Source organism: Halyomorpha halys, unplaced genomic scaffold, assembly GCF_000696795.3.
Source record: "Halyomorpha halys isolate HHAL.00 unplaced genomic scaffold, Hhal_1.1 Scaffold103.1, whole genome shotgun sequence".
Lineage (NCBI taxonomy): Eukaryota > Metazoa > Arthropoda > Insecta > Hemiptera > Pentatomidae > Halyomorpha > Halyomorpha halys.
Genome location: NW_027115007.1, coordinates 151,700 through 167,458, shown reverse-complemented (window position 1 = coordinate 167,458; position 15,759 = coordinate 151,700). Strand labels below are relative to the sequence as shown.

The following is a 15,759-nucleotide window of genomic DNA, read 5'->3' as shown; positions in this document are numbered from 1 at the left end:
TCCATTTTTGTTATTTAAAATAATAACTAATACCTTTTTTACTTATTCTATATAGTATAATATAATAAATCATTATTTATAAATATCGTTAAACAAAAGCTACTGAACACTGAAAACTTTAATATCGAATTCCATTTTTGTAAATGCAAAAAATAGTTCCTTAAGAATTTGATGAATTAATTAATTAAGGGGAAGAATGAAAGAATCAATTAAATTGTCAAATATTATGTTGTTGTTTTTTTGTTGCAATCAATGGCATTTAGGATCTCAAAAGTAAGTTTTATTAGGTTAGATAAAATGGATTCCCTTATTTGTTAGAATGAACTCTAAGTTGAAGAGAATAATTTGTAAAAAATATCTTTTTAATACAAGTGATCAGATACTAAATAGCATATAACTAATTTGATTTCATAAATCAGGGAAAAACTTAAAGGGATTGTGTAAATATATAAACATATTAAATTATTAATTTGAATAACCTCTTAAGTCACCAACTTAACTAAATTTTTAGCAAAAAATAAAAGACAGTCCAGGTCAAAGTGTAATGATTCAAGGAAACCCTTAATAATACTCATTAGTAGAATTTTAATGGATTTTTGATATCACATTGTGTGTCGTAATATTCTTACTATAAAAAGTCGGATGTAATATTTGTGATTGCTTTAAATAAAATCTTGTTATCTTAGTTAGCCTAACAGTTTCCTTAACAGGCTATCGGTCCATCAGGCTAACACTGCACAATCGTCATATCTCAGTAGCTATGCATATATTGAAATACAAAAAAGGAAACATTTCTCTGAAGACGAAACCAAACCCCGACTTGTAGACTGGGTCTCATTGCACTATCATCATGCCTGTTAAGAAGGAAAATCTCTCGAGTCATAAGGCATTAAGATACTTCTTTTGAATGATATTTATCCATTAACATGGAAGCAAAAAAAATTATCCTTTTAAAACATATGTTTATCTCAATATAATGTGAATCTGGCAAATTTTGAAATATCCTTCAAAAAGTGACTTATGAGGTTTTTCAAATCACCAAATCAATGGATATTATTGAATAATTCATAACCTCATTCTAGGTATCTTCTGATTTTCCTTGTCAAACTTAATAAATAATCTGGTCTGGGTGCGGTAAAAAAAAACTCAAATAGTAGAAATATACTATTTTAATGAGCCTATTTTTTTGAGTTTTTTTTTTACCGCACCCGGACCATATTCCTTTCATCTTTACACACGGTCAATCAATAATCTTCCATTACTATTTTTTTGTTCTTTTTTGACCGCACCCGGACCATATTCCTTTCATCTTTACACACGGTCAATCAATAATCTTCCATTAATAAATAATCATATCCTATTTTGAAATATTTAACATTTTACCTTATTTAATGCAAAATTTATTAACAATATTAAAAACTTAATTTTTATGTTTAGCAAAATATGTTTTAACAGAATCTTAAAGATGATCTTTATTAATCTTCAAGTGTCTTTATGAAAGTGATTGATGTTGAGGTTAAAGTAGATATATTTCTATATTAATTTTAATAAACATACAAATCTTTATGACATTATAAATAAGCGACTAATTAAAATACACTTTATTCAACACTAAATGAACTACAACTTTCTAGTTTAATGGGTTGAATTGAACTGATAAAATCAAGTAATATTTTTTTATAATTTATAAAGATTTTAGTTTCCAATTAGTACCAAATATATATCTGGGTTATGATTTTTCTAATAAGATATTACGAATGTTTAAATTTCAATAAAACAACTAAGCAATTTTTTTTATTTTACTGACCTTTTTATAATCTGGGATGAATTAGCGTTCTTATTTTAGTTTTTAATTAGTTAATTTTAAATTTGTATACCAATGCTTCCAACATACAGTTATAAAGGTTTTTGTTACTGTAGAGTTTTGAACTATTGTCAAATTTTCTTTTCAATTTTTTGTATGGGTTATTTTTCATACCTTCAATGTTTTTTTGTTTTTTTCTCTCATTTTTACTTTTCTGTGTGAAAGTAATTAATAAAAAATTGCCACCAAAACTGGCCCAGAAGATGGACAAATCATCAAAATCGTTGGAAATATTGGCACACAACTAAATGCAGAAACTAAAGTAAGAAATCTCAGAATAGAAACAGAGCAGCATAGTACAAAATTGTCTTCAAATTATAAACCACTTAATATTTTTTTTTTTTAATTTTATATCTTTTCAACTATGGTCACTTTATATTTCTATGGTTAAATAAAGCCCATAGAACCCAAAGTTTGTTCAGATTACATTAATGATTATCCATTAAGTATCATTTTATTCTAGGGTTTTCATAACCATTTCTAACAGGTCATAATGTCATCAGCTGTAGAGTTAATTATGCAGTTTGATTTTTTTTTTCATTTAATATAAATTCATATTGTACATACTGATTAATAATTTAAACCATTTATCGAGTGTCATGTAGAAACCTTTATTAGGTAATCCTGTTATTTGTAATAATTTTACAAATTTTATTATACAATCTCTATTGAAAATACGTATTGTTTGTATGTTTTAATGCTAGGCAGCATAATGTTTCACAGCCTTTTTATAGATGTGTGGATGTTTTTAGAGTTGATAAACCTTTTTTTTTTTTTTGTAAAATAAAAACTTTTGTTGATGTAAAACAAAAGACTCTTGTTATTGTAAGGTAGTTGTAAGTTTTATTTTCATAATAAACCTTAATCTACATATTTTTAGTAGTATTGACAAAAATAAAACACATTTAAAAAAAATCAAATTGGTACGACTACAACTCATGAAGGGGTTAAGGGTACAGTACATTGTAAGGAAATTCTGTTACTAGACCGGTGGTTGTGCAAGGAGATGTTAGTAAATTGTGTCTAATACACAAATTTTTTTTGCATACTTCCTTTATAATAGGTTGATACTAGATACCCACCCCATTGTCACAACCTGTTTCCTCAATTTTTCATTTCAGTATCATAATATTAGTTCAAACAATGTTTATTTCTAAGATCAAATCAATTTGTAAAAAAAATTAAAATATCCCTAAAATTAGACTCTCCATTATATTTTGATTTTATAAAGTGAGCATGTTCTTGACTTCTTTGTTAGTACAGTTAACACCATCGAAACTTCCCAATACCAATACCATTTATTTATGGTTAATAATCCATGTTCCTATAATTATTGTTTTTGTTTTTTAAATTCGAATGAAAACCTTATCATCATTTTTAGCATAAGAGAACAATATAAACTATCAACGAAATAATCATTAAAGCTGCAGTTGTATTTCGTTCATTGTTGTATTTCCTTTATAATAAAAGGGGATAAAAAAGATAATAGATCAGAAAGACATAAATTATTATCTTTGAAGTGTTAATATCAGCTAGGTATTGTTTTCACTGAAAATTATGTGAAACTACTTAAACGTAAAATATGTTCATTATATATATTTATGTAAACGTCTTCCAATCCATGAATTGATCTGAACGTGCAATTAATGTTTTTAAAATAATGTCTTGAAAATATTATATACAAGTTACACAACAAACTAAAATAATAATATCTATATTTTAAGTTGATGTATATATCTTAATATTTATGAAATTACTTTTTTGAACCTCTTCTTTTTAAAATAGTTGAATCAGCATAACTTGAAATAAATATTTAACTGTTTCTGGAAGATTGTTGATTGACCGTGTGTATAGATGAATGGAATATGGTCCGGGTGCGGTCAAAAAAAAAATAATAAAATAAATAATTCAAACAAATAGTAGAATTATACTATTTTATTGAGCCAACGTTTCGCCCCACGTTGCAGGGCTTCGTCAGGGCTAAAAAAGATACAAACACATAGTTACAAAAGGAAAAAAAAAGAGAGAAAAAAACATGAATGGAGGATTGTCGAAATTAAAAGTATGGTTCAGGTTTAATTCTTAGCACAAAACTTCCATCTACTCCTGTAATCCACTTGCATCTAAATTATCAGAGCACGCATTAAACCTGAACCATACTTTTAATTTCGACAATCCTTCCATTCTTGCCACTGTCCCCAACCACACCAAACGTCTCATCTCAGAGTCCATTTACATAAATTTGACAGAGAATTCCGTCAATCATAAAGTTGATAAAGACTGCATCTCCCTTACATATCGAAACATTTTGAACATAATAAAATCCACATAATACTTTTTTTTCACTTTTTTCTGCATTTTAGAAGCCCATTTTCTTGTCATATCTTTTATTCTTGTTTCTCTAAATTCTCACATTTTTTATTTTTTCATTTAATTTATTTATTTATTTTTTAAATTTTTATATTCACTATCCTTCCTGTTTCATTTATATTCATGTATCTATCTTTTAATTTATATTCATGTGTTATCTTCTTAAGTGTACTTATATTAATTACTTTATTATTAATTTTCTATTATATTTTACACTTTTCTGTATCACCGCTCATTTGATATATTTTGTTTCTTAATTACTTACACACATTGTATCCCATTATTTTATATTTTACTGTTCACCTAATTTAAATACTTTTTTACTTTGTTTACTTTACAAATTTTTTTCGTTATTGTGGCTGTCGTCCCTATAACTGTCGTCCCCACTCCTCCCAATACCAATGGTCACTTTATTTTTGACTGCCGTCAAAACAGGTATGCATTCTGTCTCATCATTTGATTTGTGTTATTTTCTTTTTACATCTCTTTATTTGTATTTTCTTTAATATTTCTTCTCTTATCTATCTGTTACTATTACCTTTTCATTCACTATTTACTACCTTTAATTTTTCTTATTATATCTTACTTTTTTACATTTTATACCCCTGTTATTTTACACTTATGTTTTTTCTCTCTTTTTTTTTTTTTTTTCCTTTTGTAACTATGTGTTTGTATCTTTTTTAGCCCTGACGAAGCCCTGCAACGTGGGGCGAAACGTTGGCTCAATAAAATAGTATAATTCTACTATTTGAGTTTTTTTTTTTTTTACCGCACCCGGACCATATTCCATTCATTTAATTGATTCCTTATAAAATCTATCATTATATCATCACAAAGGAAAGTTATTCATTGTTTCCTGACAGTTATCATTAGTTCTTAAGTTACAATAATCAATTTGCTTCAATTCAAAGGTAATTTTGTAATTATAGTAATATAACACTATCATCGTTATTGACCTTTACGCCTAAGTAGTTCCACAAGCAAAGCCTCATCACTAAAAACCACATACAAATGAATATTCTGATTATATTGTATGTACCAGGATAAATGGTTGAGAGTGGCTATGCCACCAATGCTATACAGGTCTTCAGTTTGTGAGGTGTTCCAATAATAATCTAATATGGGTATACTCAAATTTTTTATTTTATGGGATGAACCTACCCCATTATATTTACATGAATATATTAAAATCTTTGTATTATTCAATAAGTCTTTTTCAGGATATCGTTTAGGGGTATACACTCATAGTTCAATCGGAAAGATTTTTGTCTAAACATTTTTTTCTCTACTTATATTGCTTATAATTAAAAAGCAATGTTTTATGATGAATTATTATGTAGCGTTCTTATTTTAAAATAAAAATTTTAAAAACAAAATAAATATAAGAAAGTACTTATTTATTGGCCTCCTCGGCCAAAAATTAAAATTCAGAAAAATTAATGTTCAGTTGCTAATCGAACAATGTTTGATTTATATGAATTTCTATAATATAGACGTTAATTTGAATACAATTGACCATAACATCCTAAGTCCAATCCTAATCCTAATCCTAAGGCCAATCTGGTTTCGCAAAATGGTTTGTATATCTGTGTGTGGCACATTGCCTTCTTCAACATTCCATTTCACAGGAATGATACCAAATAAAGGATGAACAGAAAAAACTTCAAGATATAAATGGAATATATATTAAGATGGTTTTAATTTCTTTATTGACAGTATGTACTAACCAATACTTAAGGGCCAGTCAGCTGTGTAATGTCAGCTGAAAGGACAATATCAGTTGATCAAGTGATATATCAGCTGTAGGATGTACATAGGCAGACAGACTGTGAATAGACAGTCATACAGTCACACATAACACTGTGAAGGGGTCCCTTCCCATTCTTGTACTTCCCAGCCAATGGCTTCTGGGCCAGTGTTGTTATCCTGGCCTACAGTGGATCCAGCCCACTTTTAATCCCATGTTGCAAACGAAGGGCATTTGTTTGTTTATATCTTGGTATTAAGTCTTTATATATAGTTCGTAAATCAATTTAGGAGGTGAGGGGGGAAAGTGAATAGATTAGTCTTCATACGTTTCATTTCACACTCCTTTCTCTCATTTCACTTTTTAAATTAAATTTAAAACTAACAATTGAAGCAAATCATAAGTAATATATAAATAAACATATTTGGTATAATGTATTTTTCATTATTATAATAATGGGTTTTACATACGATGAATGTCTTTTGAAAGATGCTATGTTAAAGCAAATATTACACTTTTATAATTTATAGACTATAATTAATTATAATATATAGTTTTAATAAATTCTACCATTAATACACTAAATGAAAAAAAAATGTCGATTATACCAATGATATTCGTGTGACTACTAGTGCAGAAACAAATTCGCGACTAGTTTATTCTTCTGCGTTCTGTTCGATATGCGTTACATATGATATGCGTAAGTAGAAGATGAGCTCTGTTGTTTTGAGAACAATCTTGAAAATCTCACTTTACTTACTTTACAAGTTATTGAGGTTTATTGTAAACACGTTTATGTAGCATCAGGCTGTTCCTTACAATGACCGATTCGTCTTAGTCCGTAATCTATAAAATATTTACTCCTTTTAATCCCCTTTCTTAGTTGGAAGTTATGGGATACATTGTAATTACAGAAAATATCAAGAAGAAAGATATTTTTCAACGAAGTCGATTAGATCGTCCCCTATTTTCTCGATGACGCCGTCCTCCAAAAACATATCCTTGTAGAAACCTTCTTCACCATTTGTTCTCAACAACGTGTCTAAATCAAATGTGTCTGTCCCCGCCTTAGCTGTCAGAGCTGGATACCAGCAGACAAACAAACATATTCCGAAAAACGAAACCCTCTCCATGGCTTTTTCCAGGCCCTCAAAGGTCGGCTTGGGTCCTTTGTAACCGTAGATGTCCAAGTATTTGATCAACGCTTCGAAATAGTACTCTAATAACAGTTTGTAGTTCTTACGACGCAGCTTGGGCTGTAAGCTCATATAGATGAATTGGCTGAGATCCGCACATGGAGTGTTGTAGTTTGTAAATTGGAAGTCCACGAACCTGCGTATCAATAAAATAGTAGCTATAATTGGTATTATATTATGATCTATGATTAAATAGTTTAATTAATTTTTCAGGGAAGCCATTTTCTCGATTTTTAGATATCTGGTGAGATAAAGCTTTCATTAAATGATCATTTTTTAAGTTTTCGGATTCTGAATCAATCCGTATGACTTATACTACACCATCGAGTCCTAGTACATCTTTTGCGAACACAGATGTTTAACATTTTTTTTTATTTTTAAATAAATAATCGATAATATCATGGTTTATTATCATACTACAACCCTTTTCTCTTTAAAAAATATAGATAAGAATTTGTTTTTGAAAGAGTGATAATTTAAAATTTGTCTAACCTAGTAACAATCAATGCCGGAAATATTACTAAAGGTTGGAAGAGATCTCCTAAATCTAGTCAGCAATTTTAATAATTTTTATATTTTGTTTACTATATTACCTTAATGAATGTGGCTTTCCTTGCCAGTCATACTTGAACATTATATTGTTAGTCCAGCAGTCTCCATGATTGAGGCAAACGAAATCTTTCTCTGTGTACACACTACATGTCTTCACCATCTCATAGAAAACATTAGAAGGTATATCCAACTTTGAAGCAATGCTCACCCTGTAGAATACTTTAATAATTATAGAATAATTTTATATTAGTGTGTGCCTTTGCCAGTGAATGTATATATAGGGTTTTTTTTTTAAGCCCGATAGAACTTGAAATTGTAAAAAATAACACAAAAAATTAAATTGTAATCAAAATTTTTTTTTTATTCGAAAGATCAATACGTGACATTAACATTTGAAAATGATTTCGGGCATATGGGCACCGCGGCTGTTCTTGACGAAGCGCATTCTGTAAAATTGTGTTCAGCGATGAGGCGCATTTTTGGCTTAACGGGTTTGTTAATAAGCAAAATTGCCGCATATGGTCGTGCGATTTGACACCTCTCGATTATTTCCTGTGGGGCTACGTGAAGTCACTGGTTTATGCTGATAAACCAGCAACAATTGACGCCTTGGAGACCAGCATTGTTCGTGTTATTCGTGACATACGGCCAGCAGTGCTCGAAAAAGTGGCCCAAAATTGGACGTCCAGAATGCGCTTCGTCAAGAACAGCCGCGGTGCCCATATGCCCGAAATCATTTTCAAATGTTAATGTCACGTATTGATCTTTCGAATAAAAAATTATTTTGATTACAATTTAATTTTTTGTGTTATTTTTTACAATTTCAAGTTCTATCGGGCTTAAAAAAACACCCTATACATAGTATATTTCAGTACTTCATTAAAATATTTTTTAAGGATATTTCCTATATATTTAAAAGTGTTCAGTTAAAAAAGATATATGTACAGCACTGAAAAAAAATCATTCCTTCTGATATATGTAAAAAATACAATTTGATATTTAAGCGCATCAGACTTTGGTTCATCAGCTTACTTTGAGTTGAAATAAATACTGCTACTTCTTTATTATTCACGATAACAATACTTTCCTTTCTTTATTTCCACCTACAGGTTAAGTAAAAAAACTATTATTCCTGTTTTCGTGTTTCCTTGTATAATAATAGTTGTTATTTTAATATATATCAAATTTGCCTTTCTTAATTAATTTCTTAATTCTTTCATTGCTCTTATTTATCAATTTTTTTTTTACTTTCTAATAAAAATGAGAGATGTTAATTATTTCTAGTAAACAAAATTAAAGGTACTTTTGTAGATTTTTTTTTTTAATTTTGTATATATCCCCTGTTAATGTTCTTACAATGTAGATACTGAAGTATTTCAGATACATACCGAGGTATGTTCATTCTACTCTATAAATACATTACTTAAAAGTTCTGTTCATTTTTCATTCAGTAGTAATCTTATTGTAGTTTTTGTGTAGTGTATGTGAAATTGTAAATATTTTATAACAGAATGAATGCGTATTTTCTGTGGAAATGTAATTTACTGTTTTCAATAATTCAATTGAGATTTATTTTTGAGCTATTTGTTCATAACCTAAATGTTTCGATACAAAACAACCTTGTGTTAAATTTGTCATTTTTTTCTGCATGGGCTTCCTGACAGCTAGTTAAAAATATTCTTAGTTAATCAGTTAATCTTGCTAATTCAAAATTATTGTCCAAGTTTATGGCAGATTGTCCATTATCCATTGATAATTGTAATATCTTTCAATAAATAAATAAGTTACACTTTTCTTATAATTATACAAAAATCATAATTCATGATGGAATTGGAGCTGATTTCAGCTCTTTCACTTCCATATATAATGGTATGAAATACAAAACTGTTAAATTCCATTTACCTCTTTTTGAAACCTCTATGTATTTTCAATTTTAAAGTTTCCCTTCCAGCTTTCATCAAACCCAAGTATTCACCTATTACTTCAACCTTAAAGGGCCTTCGATTTGAACATCCTTAAAGTTCTTAGAGGAAAAGTTATATGAGAATTTAAATGATTTTCATTACCAAATGTTCTTACCATTTGGGACCCCAATGCTGCGTCATAGCTTCACGCAAAGTCTTAAGCCCAGCGTAGCTCAACGTCTCGACGTAACGGCTGTTTGTCATGTAAGGGTGAGTGCCGAAGTCGTCTTTGGAAATAATGCCTCTCTCTTCGAGTACCTTCCCTATGGCATGATACCTTGCAAGACTTCTGAGTGCCAGTTGTCCGTGTTCCATATCTATCCCTACCTGTCTTTGCACCAGGCTGAATCCTGCTGCCTAAAGAATAAAAAGGATTATTTATGCAAGACATCTTATACACCTCATAAAATGAAATACTTATATTTCAGAAGAAGAGAAATACAAATGTTGAAAAACTTCATTTATTGAGCTGTTTTAAATCGTAAAGAACTATTCAAAATAAAAAAATAGTTAGATAACATTATTACACTATTCTTTAAAAATTAATTTTATTGTCTCTAAGACAATTTAGTACTAATTGTAATGTTTTTTTTTCTTTTCCAAAACTAATATAAAGGTCCTTAATATTTAAAAAATCGTTAAAAAAATATTTAACTGTCATAAAAAAATAAACATACTTCCAAACTCATTACTTGCCTTTAGATCTTCAAGAACTAAGGATGCCGATTTCGGAGCATAGTGGATAAATTGGCACCAGAGCGGTTCTTCAAAATCACCGACATCTTCCATTAAGTATTCCATTTCCCTAAAGATCCTTGAATACATCTGAAATCATTGAACTATTGATAAAAATTTATAACCGATATCAAATTAATTAAATTTTCTTCTAAATAAAAATAACCAATATAAATGAAAATTAACTAACATTTATAAAACTAGCATTTATTGCAAAATATTAAATGACCTAAATTTTACTAACTGTAAGCATACACAGAAATGCTTGTAGAAGAGACCAAGATTTACATCGTAATGTAATGTCATTCAAATAAAGTAATGTCAGTATAGGATATGCACCTATTTTTTGTTCCTTTTAAATACTAAGCAATATTTTATGAGAAATAATGCTTTATACCATTGAACAATATATTTTTTTGTAGTAAAACACAAAATAAAATAAATAAATGAAGATATCAATTATTTAAACCAGATTTATTTGATTCCTGTAAAACTAGTTAGTTGATCTAATATGGCTAACAATAAACTGATATATCTATCCTGATTCTAAATGATTTGCCAATAACACAGACTCTTATTTTATCTATTTATTAATAAATATGGCAAAATCAGTGTTAATTTTCCGTTCCAGAACATAAATTAAAAACTAAAATTTCATTTAAGTATTTATCAATGTTATGGAGATGCCTAAATAAAATAAAATGTCTATTGGAACGATTTCTGAGAGGCATGTTGTCGTGACCACCAACAATAGAGTAAAATGAATCGATAGTTCCTTTAACGTAAATGTTAAAAAAAAAAAGAAAAAAAGACCGCATTGTTAATTATTATATAAATTATCCTTAGATGCTAGAATAATAAAAAAAAAATTAAATATTTTTATAAACATTATTATATTTATTAAATTTTTATTAATGAAAAAAAAATTACCATAACTTCTACCTTAAAGACTTCATCAACCATGACATTGATACCGTCTGGGTTTTCCCCTCTCTTTACTATAATATTTTTCTTTGCGACCCTTCCATTGCCCAGGACGACCTTCATCCGAATCCTCAGGATCGTTGAGAGGTAGTTCTCCCCTTTAGGTAGAGCCGGTTCCGCCTGTGCTTCGATGACCCTAGCGATGGCATGGTCTTTGAAGGATCACTTCAGAGCAGTTTCCAACACCTCTCTGTCCATGACTGACCTGCTACGAGCAAGATACAATAATTGTTAACAAACTTATCAAAATGGGAATATATATATATATTGTATGTTATTATATTACACTTACTGACGAAACATTGACACGTTATGCAACTAGATAATAAAGATATTGGATGATACCAGCCGATAACTGTATTTACATTAACGTCCATATCAAAGAAATCCCTTTATAAATTAAACATTGTTTGACTAACAACTCAACATTAAAAACACTAATTTTTCTGAACTTTATGAAAAAACTGCTTTCAAAGGAGACCATTGGAAAATAGTTTCTTATATTCATTTTATTTTCTTATTTGGGTTTTTAATTAACAACACTACATTACGTCTTATAATTAAAGATCGTTTTTATATTTTTCTCATCCCATTAAACTAAGCGTATAGTCCTCAACGAAATCCTGAAAAAGACATATTTAAGCATACAAAAAATTTAATACATGCATGTAAATATAATCTGAGGGTCTCGAGTAAAAGTTAATAATAATAATAATAATATGATATTTGTTCTCATAGCTAGTTCCTATATTTAAAAAAGTAACAATTTTATTGCGGAATAAAATTGTTAATTAGTTATTAAAACAAAAATATGTAGAATGTAAATTAAGATTAATGACTATTCCCTGTCCTACTAATTCCGAGGATCTGGATTCGAATCCGGCTGTGGTAGATAATTATTTATTCGGTTATTGTAGCCGTGAATTGACCCTATGGGTCCAGGAAGCTCTCCGGGGTCCAGCCAACTTCCTAAAGGCTAAACCAAAAGTGGGTACCCTCAATTGGGGAAACATTTGGCAGTTGGGCGTGATCATGATTGAATCACCTCCTTGCAAAACCGTTATTCAAGGAATAGTACTTCCTTACAATGTACTAAACATTTTTTCAGTTGACACTATAGATGAATAAACTCTTTTGGCCGATATAATCACTTAAGGGAGGTTTGCGTCAGGCGTGGACAGCCTAACCTCACATTATTAGGAACCATGAAGCGGCAGACAACATATATCTCCTTAACCATAATGTGTTGCCAATTCGGAACAGTCCTTCTTTACACATAGACATACTCGGATTCAAGGACAGGGACAAAGTGGTCAAGATCCATTCGGTGTCAGGAGGTGTACTAGAACCTATATTTCTTTTCCCGAAGCACAACGTCCGTTGACCAAATCTCCAGGTGACTGAAAGGAATCTTAGATTTCTTATTCTATTAGGAATACCACAACGTGATTCCCGATTGAAGCACGAGGGGTAGAGTCAACCTCCTACGGCCGGTTTTCGTGTTAGACATAGACAAGCCTCACAAATTACAAATATATAAATATTTTATACTAAATATTCTCGTATTTAAACAATATTTACTTGTTTACAATGCACATTTAAACTGCTGTTTGTAAAGACTTAAGACAGTTATAAATATAGAATATGATTAAAAGCAAACAAAATGCAAAACATACATAAAACAGACAATGATAAATTAATTGATACTGAGAGAAGAAAACTACTTTCTCGGAGACGTAAACTCAATATTTGCCTTAAATAAACAAAGAAGCCAAAGAGGCAAGGATTTACTGTTTTTTATCATCTTTATAACACTGCGGCAAATAATTTTATCTCCAAGTATTTGTCATACAAATAAGCAAGGCAATGTAGTTTTTAATATTTTTCTACAATGATTGTTTACTGGCGTGCGTCAATGAATTGCCCAGATCCAAAAATACGTCTTTGTATGACGAAATTAATTTTTTTTTTCGTACTCTCCATTGAAAATAAGGAATACTTAGGCACAATGATGTCAGTTGAAGTGTGCTGCCTTCTTCAACCCATGGGTATTTTAAGGGCTTTGTCGAGTGTACACTGTGCGTGCAGAATCGATGGCGTCTTGTACGAGTTACATGTCATAAAAAATCAGTGAAGACTAAAATGACTTTATTCTAACATATTTACAAGAACTACATGTTACTGTTACTATTACTAGTCTCTATATTCTAACTTCTCTAACTTAGCTATCTAGTCTAGGAAATATATATGAACACTTGAGAAGAGGGGGTAGGAAGTGAATAGTGAAATAGGAGAAGGGGTTTGGACCAATCAGATACTATGAAATTATAAGTAAATATCTGGGAGGGAGAAATAGGCGTGGACTAGAAGCAGGGTGTGAGGCTTCCAAGAAATTGGAAGAAACGAAAGAAACTTTCATGTGTAAAACATAAAATAGTTACACTGATTCAAGTCCTTTGTGAGATGACAGCATGTACCTGCCTAAGTGTCAGCCCTTGCTATTGATATAGGATACTAAGGGCTTGAAAGGGCTGTTAGAAGGCCTTCTTTGAACCTAGTTGTTTTTATTGAGTTTCTTTTCTATAAAATTGTAAGGAGAAAGTGGACATAAGCAACCATATGTCTAAAGTGACTTAGGTTCATTTGGGCAAGGGGCAATTGTTTAAATTTTTAATACCGGTTCCTTAACTTACGCATTGAAACTATGATGAGCGGGGAGTTGTGATAGTATTAGGTATAGACTGCAGAGCCCAAACCTCGTCCCATGGTAAGAACATTTACCAAGGGGACATCTCCTTGCCATCTCCCAGGTGTGACGAAATTAAAACAAAAGATAGATGAAATTATTTTATGTTAAACCAAATCTAACTGACTCCATTCATGCTTCTGGATATCTAATTGAGAAAATTACTTTTTATATAATACTAATAATAATACCGAAGAGCGACGGCCCAATATCACTTTTGAAATATTTGCTTAAAACGGGAAGGGGAGACTTTGAGATAGTTTAATCGAGCAATATTTAAAAAGCGACTGAAATTAAAAAACGGCATCAAACGGCATGTTTTGCCAGTGTGGCATTATAAGATAGGCTGCCGTGCAGTGGATGCATCAAACCCTCCATGGTAGCCTGTCTTATCTCTCTTTTTAAACAGACAATTATAGCGAGTAGGCTAGTCGATGTACGACATGTCACAATCTCACAAGAGGAGATCATAACACAAAAAAAAGGCAATCCTTCCCCGCCGGATCCACCCCGCCAAGATCCCCGTGGAACGGCGGCCTATATCACTTTTGAAATATTAGCTTAAAACGGGAAGAGGAGACTTTAAGATAGTTTAATCGAGCAATATTTAAAAACCGCCTGAAATTGAAAAACGGCATGAATTAAAATAAAAATAATTATTTGCCTTTTGCCAACATTATTTTTAATTAAAACGTTATATTTTTAGGATTCTTAACACGATCAAAGATATCAATTGCAGTTCATCCGACGTTGCCTGTGAACGTTGAAAGATGCTGACATGGACATCATAAACGATATCATCAACGAATATCGGAAATTTCATTGGGGGCTTTCACTAGGAATTCTTTTGGTTTTGTATATTTTATCTACGGATTGGTAACATTCCCCTTGTGTTAGATCAAGAAAGAACTAAACAGAACGATAATTGCCTTGTTATGACGTTTATGAAGAGTATGTATATTTAAATGGTATAAAATATTGATAGTAAACGTTAAATCAATATACATATATTGCTTAGCATTGTTATTTCAGTTTTAATATATAGTCAAGTAAACTCTTCTTTCACGAAGTCTAGGAAGGCCTTCTGTTGATTGGTGATCGTCGATAACTAAGACAATGCCTTGAGTTGTTGGTCAAAGCATTAACTTTTCCGTACCCTAACTTTGAACATTGTTAACCTCATCTGCGCTAAATCTTTACTCGGCAAATGCTCTGCTTTTAGTTTTTAACTATGCTTCTTCGAAAAATATATATGGACTTCATATTGTGTAACTTTATCCAGAACTGTACTAACCGCATCCCTTTTCGTTATTGGATTAACTTTCAAATTAACATCTCGCTGAATAAAAACAAGGAATGTAGTGCCTAAAAGTTTTTTCACTGTTCCCATTTAAAATGAGGTAAAATAGCCGACTAATTTTAGTTAATTCTGGTCGGTATTGTTGATTGGACTCCTTTTTAATTCTAATATATTATTTTAACTTACGTACTTTATCAGTAAATTAATTATTAAGTTTATTTCCTAAGAGAAGAGTAGCTTTTGGAACGAACTATTGTTACTGATGAAGCGAATTTCTCAGAAGGAATGAATTTCTAATGTT

General features: G+C 30.4%; 1 protein-coding gene across 2 annotated transcripts; it reads right to left on the bottom strand.

The window, feature by feature from the left end:
• Nucleotides 1-5,903: 5,903 nt before the first annotated feature.
• LOC106677567 (uncharacterized) lies at nt 5,904-11,657 on the bottom strand. 2 transcript variants are annotated; one of them, XM_067052086.1, is made up of 5 exons: nt 11,359-11,657; nt 10,386-10,518; nt 9,809-10,046; nt 7,771-7,938; nt 5,904-7,313 (listed from the first exon to the last, which is right to left on the bottom strand). In XM_067052086.1, the coding sequence occupies exons 1-5, from the start codon at nt 11,473-11,475 to the stop codon at nt 6,902-6,904; spliced, it is 1,068 nt and encodes a 355-aa protein (XP_066908187.1). In that variant the 5' UTR covers nt 11,476-11,657; the 3' UTR covers nt 5,904-6,901. The 2 variants fall into 2 exon arrangements, with proteins under 2 accessions (XP_066908187.1, XP_066908188.1); XM_067052087.1 differs by having other exon boundaries at nt 11,371-11,657.
• Between the last annotated feature and the right edge of the window lie 4,102 nt (nt 11,658-15,759).